A 12,181-nucleotide genomic window follows, 5' to 3' on the forward strand; every position below is an offset into this window, starting at 1 on the left:
CTTATTTTAGTACATGTGGTCCCTGATGTTCCTATGCTGAGGTATAATTAAGCTTTAGTGTTGAAGGTTGGTTTGATATTATCTGAGCTTTTGGTCCCACTTTGCTTTATGTTTTTGTATGTGATGCATTTATATTTTTGTTTTATTTNTTTTATAGTCTCCCGCCATTTTAAAGGGTAGTTTGGGTATCTCCACTAATAAATTTCGAAAAAGCAAACAGAACACTCACGGAACCGTGACGGCAAGGGGCCCTGTGCACAATTTCGTAATTAGAAGGGGGCAAAATGTAGGTTTTTAAATGTCAGGGGGGGAAAGTGAAAAAGTGGGTTATTACAGGGGGGTTTTCTGTAATTTAGCCAAAAAAAAAACTCTGCTAAATCTCAACGGGAAGCCTAAGGCAGCGTTTGGTTTGGAAACAAGGAAGAAATAAGCCCTTGTTCCCCCTTTTGTTTCCAAACATAAATTTTTGTACTTGAGAATAGTAGTTTTCGGATTTCTGGAATAATCTAGTATAACTTGATATAAGCTTGAAACTGCTATTTCACCCGAACAAAGTTAATTAAAGTCTAAATTTAATTTTAATTATGGTATTAAATCATTAATTAATCTAAATAATATATTTAAATCATTATCAATTTCTTAAATAATAAAATAATTAATTACTTTATTACTTATAATTAATTGGCTAATTAGTTATTAATAATTTAATATGTTTATTCATAAACTAATATACATATTAATAAACCATTAATATTTTTAATGGTTTAATATGTTATTAATATGTATTTTAGTTATTAATATGTATATTAGTAAACCATTAATTAATATGTATATTAGTTATTAATAGTTATTAATATACATATTAATAAACCATTAATTAGCTAATTAGTTATTAATATGTATATTAGTTTATTCATAAACTAATATACATATTAATAAACCATTAATATTTTTATTAATCTAATTAATTGTTTCTACTAGTTATGTAAATAAAATAATTTACTAACTAATCATAAACTAATATACATATTAATAAACCATTAATATTTTTATTAATCTAATTAATTTTTTCTACTAGTTATGTAAATAAAATAATTTACTAACTAATTAAAAAGTTAAATTACTTTTTATAATTAATTAATTAATTAATATATTTTTATTATCTTATATAATATTCATAGTTAATAAATTTATTAATTATTTTTAATTAATATTTTGCTGTTAATTAATTAGATAAAATATTTTTAATTTAAAATTATAACTCTTATCTTTTTTTGNTACATATTAATAAACCATTAATATTTTTATTAATCTAATTAATTGTTTCTACTAGTTATGTAAATAAAATAATTTACTAACTAATTAAAAAGTTAATTTATTAATTATTTTTAATTAATATTTTGCTGTTAATTAATTAGATAAAATATTTTTAATTTAAAATTATAACTCTTATCTTTTTTTGTTCCAAACTAACCATCCACATACTATTTATTTATTTTATTTCTAAAAACAATCTAATTTTTTTAAAATATAAAATTGATTTAATTATTATTTATATCTAAATTTGTATCTATTTTAAAAATAAGTTATTCTTACTTATTTTCGAATCAAACGCAGTATAAAAGTACGGCTTAGTTTAGTATTGAGGCCTATCGATGGAGTTGGAATAAAAATATATAGAAATATATTTCTGTCTTCTACGATGAACCGAAAAAAATATATATTATAGTCGACCCACAATAGTAAACGAAACGTAATATTATATATAAAATTAAATAAAATATTTTTGAGCGTACTTTTCCGTCACTGGTACAGTAACTTTTTCGCAATCGGACGCGAAGCCAAATGGTGAAACTGTACTCGAAGCGTGAAATTAACGCTGCCGATTGCGTGGACACAATAGTGGCTATCCAGCCCAGGATATCGCGATCCCAGAAGTGAGAGAAAGAATGGCCGTGGCTCTTCTCACCCATCCTCCCCCTTCTCCCACACTCTCCCATTCCCCCTCTTCTCTCCCCTCCATCTTCTGGTACTTCTTCTCCTGCTGTACTCTCTCTTTCTCTCTCCTTCCACTTCAATTAAACGCTAAAAGAAGATTCTTGATTGTGGTTTCCAGGGACCGGAATCCGTTTTGCAGAACAAGAACAAGAACAAGAACAAGAACAAGAACAAGAAGATGCCCGCTTCTGGGGAGATCCCATGTCGTTGTTTCTTCGTGTTGTTCAGAGCCTACTTCAACAATGACGAGCTCACGGAGGAGAAGGGATCTCGTGTTGTCGACCCTCGCGGCTTCGTTAGCACTGGCTCTTCCATGTTCCGGTAGGAACTGAGCCTCTCTTTGTTCTTGCTATTTCGCATGTAACTTACCTGACCTGTGGACCACTTTGATTCCACTATCCGGACTTTCAAAATTTTGATATACATCAACCTTTCAAAATTACTTGAATTTGGGAGAGCTTAAGAATACATAAAGTATTTATTTTAAAAAACAGATTTATGAAGCAAGTTATTACAAAAGTTCGGTGTGCAGAGCACAAGCTTTTTAAGAAACTTTTTTTTTGCTTTGGCTCTAGGATTTACAATATTTTAAGTGCTTTTTTTTGCATTGAGCCCCCTCTCATTTTTTTTTTTTTAAATAGTCCCATAAAATTTATAATTGCAAAACTGGCCCTATCCCTGCCATGCAAGTGCCACGTCAGCGGCTGTGGAGGGTTAAGTTGAACACGGTGCATGAGTCACCATGTTTAAACATGGTGAACCATTTACCATGTTTGGACGGGCTAAACAGTAGTCAAGTTCCGTAATGCAGAAGAACTCAAACAGCCTCGCAGTTTAGCTTAAACATGGTGAACCATTCATCGTGTTTAGGACTTTTTTTGCAATTGGCCCCGTGAAAAAAATTTATTTTAAAAATAACCCCGATAAATTTATAATTGTAAAAATAGCCCTACCGCTGCCACGCAGTCGCCACGCGGGCAGGCTGGATGGCGGGTTTGGCAAGTTGAACACGGTGGACCATTCACCGTGTTCAAACATGGTGAATGGTTCACCGTGTTCAGTTAGTTATTCTGCCTTGAAAAAGATGGTGTATAATATGTTTAGGGTTTACATCAAGCGACGCGAATAAACAAAAGAAATACGGTGAACCATTCACCGTGTTTGAACACGGGTGAATGGTTCACCGTGTTCAACTTGCCAAGCAGGAGCCCAGCCCGCCAACGTGGCATTTGCGTGGCGCCTGCGTGGTAGGGGTAGGGTCATTTTTGCAATTATAAATTTGTCGGGGCTATTTTTAAAATAAAATTTTTCTAGGAGGCCATTTGCAAAAAAAAACCTCGTGTTTAAGCTACTGACGTGGCGCTTGCGTGAGGGGAATAGGGCCAATTTTACAATTATAAATTTTGTAGGGTTATTTGTAAAAAACAAATTTATGAGGGTACCAAATGCAAAAAAGGCCCATATTTTAATTTTTACCGTACCATAAAAAGGGGCCTTTATGCAAGTTCTGAAAAAGTTGAGGGGGTTCATGGCCACTGTGAGCCCCTCAATAGCTCTATCCTTGGATGACTCTTTCTGTAGTAAGTATAAGTTCGTTACTTTAATGAATTTATAGTTACATTGATTGCATAAAATATACTAATTAAGTCTACAAGGATGAAGATGTATTCAAATTTTGAAGTTAAAGAGTATCAAATAAATTGATTGATTAGGTAGCAAGATTAAAATTTTTAAAGGTTAGGTAGTTAGAACAAAATGGGTGATAGCTGAGTTAACTTCTATACAACTGTCTTGGTTGTACAAATGCATGGAGACCCTTTAATGTAGGATAGGCCATTTTGAAATAAACCCCTCAGCTATTATTTATTGGATTGAGACCGCCCTCAACTCCAAAGTTTTTGGAATTAAGTGATAGTAAGTCAAAAAAAATTGAAGTTTTATAAATTCAAATTTAATGACTTTAATTGCTTTTCAGTAAATGAAATTATCTTAACTAACGATTAATAACTAGTAGAGTCATTAAATTTGATACATATACACACACACACACATGCACGCACTTATCGAGTATGAAATCTCAAAAAAAAAAAAAAAAAAAAAGAACTTGAGGGGTTCTCGAACCAAAAGAAAATAGTTGAGGGGGCCATTTTACGGTGGCCTATAGTTGAGGGGGCCTCTATGCATTTTTACCTTTCTTGATTGATTTGGGGTAAAAACATATGGAACTCACCTAAACTATGACCCATTTTGATTTGACTACCTAACCTTTAAGAATTTTTTTTTAAACTGACTAATCTTTCAATTTATTTGATTTGAGCTATTTGGTAACTCTTTTTCTTCAAACTCCAGATGTAATGTTTATTATAATAGACTTAATTAGAATATTTATGTGCGATTCACATGACTACATTCTTATTAGGGCCTGTTTGGTTCACAGTTTGTAATATTCTAGAAATCCTCCATATTTTCTATTGAAAATATTCAAATCAGTACCATTCAACTCAAGTTGGATAGTTGTAAAAGGTTTTAATGAAGTAGTGGAATTATTGTAGATTTCTAGATGGTAGGAATACAAGATTGTCATGGGTTAGGAGGTATCCTCATTATAGGAATTATTAGCAGTCCATTAATAAAAATATACTAGTTCTTAACAATCTCTCCCCAAGTGGATTGCTGGCTTGGTTAATTTAACATAGTTGACATTCCTAATATAAAATATACAACATTTTCGGAATATTACAAACCTTGAACCAAGCGGCCCCTTAAAGTAAGCAGTATGCTCAGCTTTTGGAAGAGAAAAGTAACCAAATGACTTAATTCAAACCAATTTAAACATGAGGCACCAAAATTAAAACTTTTAAAGGCTAAGTAGTCAGATTAGGACAGGCCATAATTTAGGCATGTAAGTTCCATATGTATTTACCTTTATTTATTTTATGGTATCTTTTCATTTTCTGTCTAGTGATGTTGAAAGTTAGGGGAAAAGTTCCGAGCGCGACCTAAACTTTGCCTGGATTGCAATTCACCACCTGAACTATAAAACATTGAAATTAGGTTAAAAATGAACTGACCTGAAGTATGGCCCATTTATAAGACAACCCAAAATTTGAAACTTTTGATTTTACTACCTAACCTATCTGTTTACTTTGGTTGAAGCTATTTGGTGACTCTTTTTGCAACGTAATTATGTGTCGTTTGTTTTAGAAGACTTGTTTGGTGTATTTCATTTGATTTATGTGGTTGCACTCTTTCTAAAGTAGCTCAAATTTTATGAAAAAAATAATCATCAAATGACACAAATCAAATGGATTGGGAGGTTAGGTAGTTGAAAGTAAAGCTTTTAAAGGTTAGAAAGTCATCCGAAAACAGGCTATAGTTTAGTTCAGTTTCATATTTGCCTAAAATTTACCATCTAAACAAGCATCCTGTTGCAATCCACCACAAAGTCTCTTTTTTTGTCAATTTGCCTAGACATATGTTAGAAAAATTATTTAGCTAGTTGAACACAAGAAAGGGCAAGGCAGTCGTTTCACTCGAAACGTGACTCATGTGCCATCACACGACTACCGAACATCTAACAAATTGACAAAAATATAGGCTTTGTGGTGGATTGCAGTGGAATTATTCTTTAGGTATGGTTCGGGCAAAGATTAGGTGATTTTCGGGTTTTCTAGCCCTGAAATTATGTTCAAGAGCTATACTACTGTTGCAATCCAATTACATGTCAGAAGTTATAGATTTAATTCAACTTTAATTACATCTGGAATGGAGAATAATTGTGATATTTCATCATCTAATTCATGCTGTGTTGAGTTAATATATATAGTTCTTGATTGTAGCTGCAGGTTTTTAGTTAGGAAAATTAACATATGCATACACCTTAGACTCGATAACTTAGGGCTTGTGGTATCTTAAGAAAGTAGCAATTGATTTAAGTGCTTTATTAGTTTGTATTCTTCATAACAGTGCGAAGAAATTGGGAGCGAGCTGCTTTGTATCAGAGCTTCTGATGAGCTTAAGTTTTAGGGAGAACGGCAAAAAGCCTCTGGTGATATAGTGCGTTTGCAGTTTATACCACACTGGTTTAAAGTATAGTCTTGATGCAGCATTTTGCTACCCTTTTTAACAGCAAGGCATTTTGGGAAACTAAAATCATATGGGGCGGGTAGATATAGGATGTGGAGGATCATAAAATGAGTGGTTTGACAGATTTGGATTCCTATATATCCACAAATCTATTGAGTTGCTTGCTTATACTGATTTCTTTTTTCTTTTGAATCTTTGGGTTGCGTATGTTGATTTAGTCAAAGAATCTAATTTTCTGCTGTATTTATAATCTTCGAAAATAATAGTAACTTCTGAAAACAACAAAAGGACATCGATGCTGAAGAAACCTTATTTTCCATATCCTAAACCAACTAGCAGGAGAGCAAAATGTTACATATATCATATATGTGCTGATGTCATTTTTTATAAATAATTCTTAGACTTGTTCACCTTCGCTCATTCGTCAATAATGTGGTTAAGTACTCGTCAAATGCAATTGTGTGCAACTTATTTAATTTGCAGGCAGAGGTTGATAGATGCAACTTATGAAATAGCAACAATATGGCTTGACTATGAGTCTTCTAGGTGATGATATAATCTAATTTTGTGGATGATGGTTTCATGTTGAATCGTTGATGCATGACAACCCCTTCACTCGCCTGTTATTAATTGTGCATACTAGCAGGCAAGACGATCCTAGTGAATAAGTTTTCATTGCAAATGCTTCATTTTCAACATACTAATATCTATTTCCTCTTTAGAGCAAGATACATGATCATTTAGTTCATTATCTGCATAGTTAGCCAGGAAAGCTTCACTTCGTCTTAAACTGTGTTCTACTTGTTTGTTTGTTACAATTCTTGTCAACATACTAATATCGATTTCCTCTTTAGAGCAAGATACATGCTCATTTAGTGCATTATCTACAGAGTTAGCCAAGAACGCTTCACTTCTCAAACTTTGTTCTACTTGTTTGTTACTATTTTGTACCTGATTTTTCTTTGTAATTTTCTAGGTTCGCATGCTGTTGTTGAGTTGGATGAAGATGTGAAGATGGCTTTGCTACTGGATGATATAAATGCATACTCTTTTCTGTACCCTGTTGAATTGCCTGCGAAGAAATTTTCCTTTAAGTGGTAATTTTCATAATTCATCTGCTCCGTCTATCATAGTTTGGTACTATTTATTGCTTCTTTTTGTTGATTCATTTACTTCTTATCTGTGCTTGAAGTTTTATATAGTATTTTACTGAAATTCTTCGCGGCAACATGATACTGATCTAATATCGAAAATTGAATCAAAAGATCAACTTAAAAATGATTATTATCTTCTCATTTCAGGAAGAAAATGGAATTCAGATAATGTCAACTTCTATTTGATCTGTTTCAATTGCATTAAATCAACCAGAATATGTCTTCAGTAAAGCTGCATTTCTAGAGTTAAAGACCGGTCCAGAAAACAAATTCTCTTGATCGGTTGATCTCCTATTGACACTCCCCTGCATTCTCCACCCCCTCTTTTTCTCTGGCAGTGTTGCCGGTTACTGCATAAATATCGGTTTACGAAAAAAAAAATGATATTGCATATTTTATTATCTTATGGTTGGAGCTGTTGTTGTCTCGATTGTTCCTTTGCTACATTGATTTTGAATTAGTGGCTTACATTTTTCCATGTTGCATTTGGTAGATGCGATAACATAAAGATCTTTTCCTATGTTAAGTTGATCAAATCTAGCTATTTTTCTTCTGTTTGCAGGGTAGAGTCCAGAAAGCCGGAAAGATACTCATCTGCTGCACCATTATCACGTGAGCTCCATATCTCATTGAACATTGATGTTGAGTATTGCTGCCGTTCAGTTGCAATACTTTGACTTAGTTATTTAATCATTATTCTGTTTCAGTTCTCTAGACCATTAGCTTTTTGAATTCTTTGTAACATTTAGTGTCAACAAAAATTGTTACTAATTAATATATTACATGTTATGCAGCTGATGCGCGACAACGCATTGTCTCTGAGCGTGTTGACATGATCAATAACCTTGTCATCTCTGTCTCGGTATACATGGAAATAACTGTTCCTTCCATAAAAAAGTAGAGTATATTTACTAACAGAATCCTATGAATTGGTAGCTTAAATATATAACCCTGTAAATTCTGCTTTTTCAGATACGCGCTTAAAAGATGTTCTTTTATATATGCCTTCGTACTTGCAGAAATTTCCCTCTGCAATAAATGGTTATACTATGAAACACTGCTTTCCTTTGTATTTGATGAAATTCCGACCTATAAGTAAGGCTGTTTTGGGAAAAAAAACTACATTTCAATGGTTATTTAAGAAAATTCGCCTTTTGCGCAGAACACAGTAGAGAAATTTATATGTAATAGATGATTTTTGCAAGCTAAATATGCAAAGGCCCCTACATTTCTATTCAGCTTACCATTGTGTTGTTTTAACTTCCTACAAGTTGATCATGCTAGTGCCGAGCAATAGAGCCTTCTGATATTTTTACCTGCTAACTTTGATTAAGTTGTAAATGCTCCTGTTCCTTATAAAAAAACCCATTTTGAGTAGACAATTTCTCCTGATTAAATCTGAGCTCTTTCCACCATCTCAGTTCGAGATTTTTAATTTTTATTCTTTGTTGCAGGTTGGTCCTCTGAATTCACGCTTCCTAACTTCAAATGACAAGAGTACGTGGAAAGCAAAAGATGTTGCTGATTCTGTTCTATCTGATAAATCTGCATTGGTATTCAATTGCTATATCTGCATAAAGTATCGAGAGATCTCAATATATGTGATAAGCAACCTGCATTCACAACTATGATTTAATAAAGGTTTACATGTTAGTGAGCTTTCTTGAAGTACACCGAAACAGATCCTATAATTTGGAAATAATGGAACTAGTATAAATTACGTAGATTTCCATATTATATTGAGTAGTACTGCTTGTTTACATTGATTGAGGAACTTCTTTTGCAGCGTGTAACAACTAGCCAGCGCATGGCTGAGAGTTCAGTTCTTGATGCACATTCCACAACTGTAAGATTTTGTCGACATATGAGTTGATCTCACTTTCCTTTCTAAAAGCATTTGCCTTTATATTTAACTGTTACACTAATAACATAATTGTACTGTAGGTTGATGGTGAACCATACTGGTATTATGAGTATCTAGTTCGAAAATCACCAACAAATTCTGTGAGTCCTCGTATATCTCTTAAGTGTCTGGTTCTTGTTACTTTGTTTTCCACAATTTCCACTAACATATTAAATTCGCGTATAGGCAGGTAAATGGTACTCATGATAATTTATAATTTCTCAGGTGCAAGAGCCAAATTTGTACCGGCACAATGTGGCAGCCACTGCTGAGCGAGATGGTATTATTAGCTCATGAACTTCTATTTCTTTGCGTTTGTTTCATTGATTTTAATCCAACTCTAGGCTCACCATAGATAACAACATTAGCCAAAAAAAAAAGCTACGTTGTGCTAGTTCAAAAAGCTACATATATACTGAAATGCTGTTGTGCAATCTTGTTTCTATTTGTTATCGTGATTTTCTTGGTTTCTTTGATAATTTATGTGACAATCCTGAACCATAGAGACCACTTAAACTAGTGAAATTTGCAAACCTAGCATCCTCATTTTCTTTTTCTTTCTATGTTTTGGTGATTTTCTCTTCTTTACTTCTTTTTTTTTTTTATTTTTTCTTTTTAAACTGCATCCATACGGCTCTCATATGGTTCCATTCTGATCAGGCTATCTTTACTCACTGAATGCTTCAACTCTCAGCAAGCAATGGGAAAAAGTAAGTTGTTGCATAATAGATATCTCTTTTGGTTGTTAGTATTTCCTTAACTTTCTTTGAGGTGCAGGATTTTATTTTGGATTAAATACTAGTATATCTCTGTTAAAGTATTATATGCATTCCTGATTGGTATTATGCGTTTGGTTGGCCTTTGTGCTTGCACCTGTGTTTGCGGCACGCAACTGCAAGGCCAAGCCTTTTTGAGAAAGCTCCGATTTCAGAGCTTTCTCAAAAAGCTCTGCTAACGGGCTGCACTGCTTGGCCAAACATGGCCTATGTCATCTAAAATTTAATTTTGATGTACTTTACAGTTTATGACCAATGTGGTCTAAGTTTGTTGTCATGTTGATTAATATAACATCGCAGTTGGGTTTGATCTTAATAACCATCATGATGCTTATGTACACGGTGACATGGTCTTGAAGTCTAGCTTTTGTGATGGTAATTTTGCATGGTAGAGGTTGAGAGCAAGGTCGGAAGTCAAATAGGGAAAACATCATCCAGATGAGACTAACCTCACTGGTTCTTATGAGTGATTGATACCGTATTAGAATTTATGAGTGATTGATACCGTAGTAGGATTAGATGGCATAAAAAAGCAAGGAATCCATGAGGAGAAATATAATTAAACTTGGTTGGTACGTCCAGCAAGGATCAGTTAGGTAGAATTTTAAGGCTGTTGTGACCTCTTTCTATCGCAATAAATGATTTTCAGTAGTAGCTGGAACATCTTTTCAGTGAAAAATCTCCTGGACTGGTTTAACAGTTTACTTTTTATACTATGCTAAAGAGATAGAAGGACAAAGATGTTTGGTCATTGAAGGTCTTCGGAGTCTTGACCTTAGCCTGCTCTAGCTTTTAACAAAGTTATGCCATAAGTTCTTGGATAAATTTCACTACCCATTAGATGGTTCCGTTGTATCACTTAGGTATCCTATAGTTACTATATCTATTTTTTTTGAATGAACTTATTTCCTTCCATCAAAAGTAAGCATGTAACTGTCCCGTACACCAATAAAACACGTAGAAACCATCTGATCTGTTGTGTGGGGATGGCGAGTGAACCAGAGAGGGTCAAATGCTAGTATTTGTAAGAGATTTCGAATCGAAATCAGGGAAGAATTTGGTAATTTGAGGGGAATCAAAGGTCCCTATGGCTGATAGAATTAGTTTCTGGTTGTTTATAGATGCATGCGCCAGTCACTTGATTATTTTTAATAGACGATTAATTGGAGTTATTTAAAGGAAACTAGAGCAGTAACCACAGGGCTCGTATGTGATCGGAATGAAACTACAGTGTAACAATGTGAAAATATGCTAAATCCTGTGTGGGAGAGCAAATTCATACAAAGTGTTGATGTCTTCAGCCTTTAACTAGTACCTTATATTTTGCGATTATGCAGATGGGGCCTTTTCTAGAGAGAACAGTGGCATCTTTTCGCCTTCTCCCGCCGACGGAGAACTATGTCCCGCCGTACAAGGACCCATGGAGATTTTGGTGACAAAGAGCCCTCGTTTTGCCTTATCCACCTATTTTCATCTTTCTGCATACTTTTTTGCTCCGAAGGCCCTATTTGAATGCTGGAATAAGTTATTCAATGATATTCTATTTGGTACGAGGATTTTTAATTATGATTGGAAGCTAGGAGTGTGATCAAATGTCTATAATGGAATAGCATATTCGGTCATCGAGTCATTTTTTCCAAAATGAGGTAAATAACATCATAAGTGAAATATGCTGCTAACCTTTCGAATAGCGAAAATCAAACTTTTTTCTTACAATCATAAGAAAAAATCCTCATAATAAGTAAGTTATCATCGAACAACTTATTCTGATATTCAAACAGGCTCGAAGTGAAGTAGTGAACAAAAATTTTAATGAGGTGCTGCAAGGCTGTGAAGTGAACAACAATTTTGTGAGGCATCAGTTTGGGCTTCTTTTTCCTTTTCTGCCTCCATGGCTTGTAAAGTGATGTTTATGATATGTGTACATTTATGACAGGCCATCAAGTCTCTAAGATAAGAAATTTTGTTTTTCAAGGCAGTAATGTATGAAACACTAGTCACCACTTTTGGCTTCTATTTTGTTATGGTCTGTTAAGAACTCTTTTATGTTGCTGCAGACAGTGAGGAGAGGATTTTAACAAATTATAGCTGATCTTGATCTTGATCTTGGTTGTTTTATTAGACCATTAAACAAGCGAACGCCTTATGTCAAATTTGAGAATTAGCGAGATCGACTCCTAGAATTATAATAGTATTTATTCGGTTCGATTCCAGTTTCTCTTGTAATCCGAAACTAACCGAACCATTTCCGCTCCTGCTCATTG

At 33.8% G+C, this 12,181-nt stretch overlaps 1 protein-coding gene across 1 annotated transcript; it reads left to right on the forward strand.

Moving 5' to 3' along the window:
- Positions 1,884-11,931, forward strand: LOC109722324 (psbP domain-containing protein 5, chloroplastic). Its single transcript, XM_020250344.1, has 11 exons — positions 1,884-2,029; positions 2,117-2,319; positions 7,061-7,181; positions 7,801-7,850; positions 8,033-8,100; positions 8,693-8,791; positions 9,025-9,084; positions 9,183-9,242; positions 9,367-9,421; positions 9,802-9,851; positions 11,255-11,931. Exons 1-11 carry the CDS (start codon positions 1,950-1,952, stop codon positions 11,351-11,353), a joined length of 945 nt encoding a protein of 314 aa, XP_020105933.1. The 5' UTR covers positions 1,884-1,949; the 3' UTR covers positions 11,354-11,931.

This window comes from Ananas comosus, linkage group 16 (genome assembly GCF_001540865.1).
Source record: "Ananas comosus cultivar F153 linkage group 16, ASM154086v1, whole genome shotgun sequence".
Lineage (NCBI taxonomy): Eukaryota > Viridiplantae > Streptophyta > Magnoliopsida > Poales > Bromeliaceae > Ananas > Ananas comosus.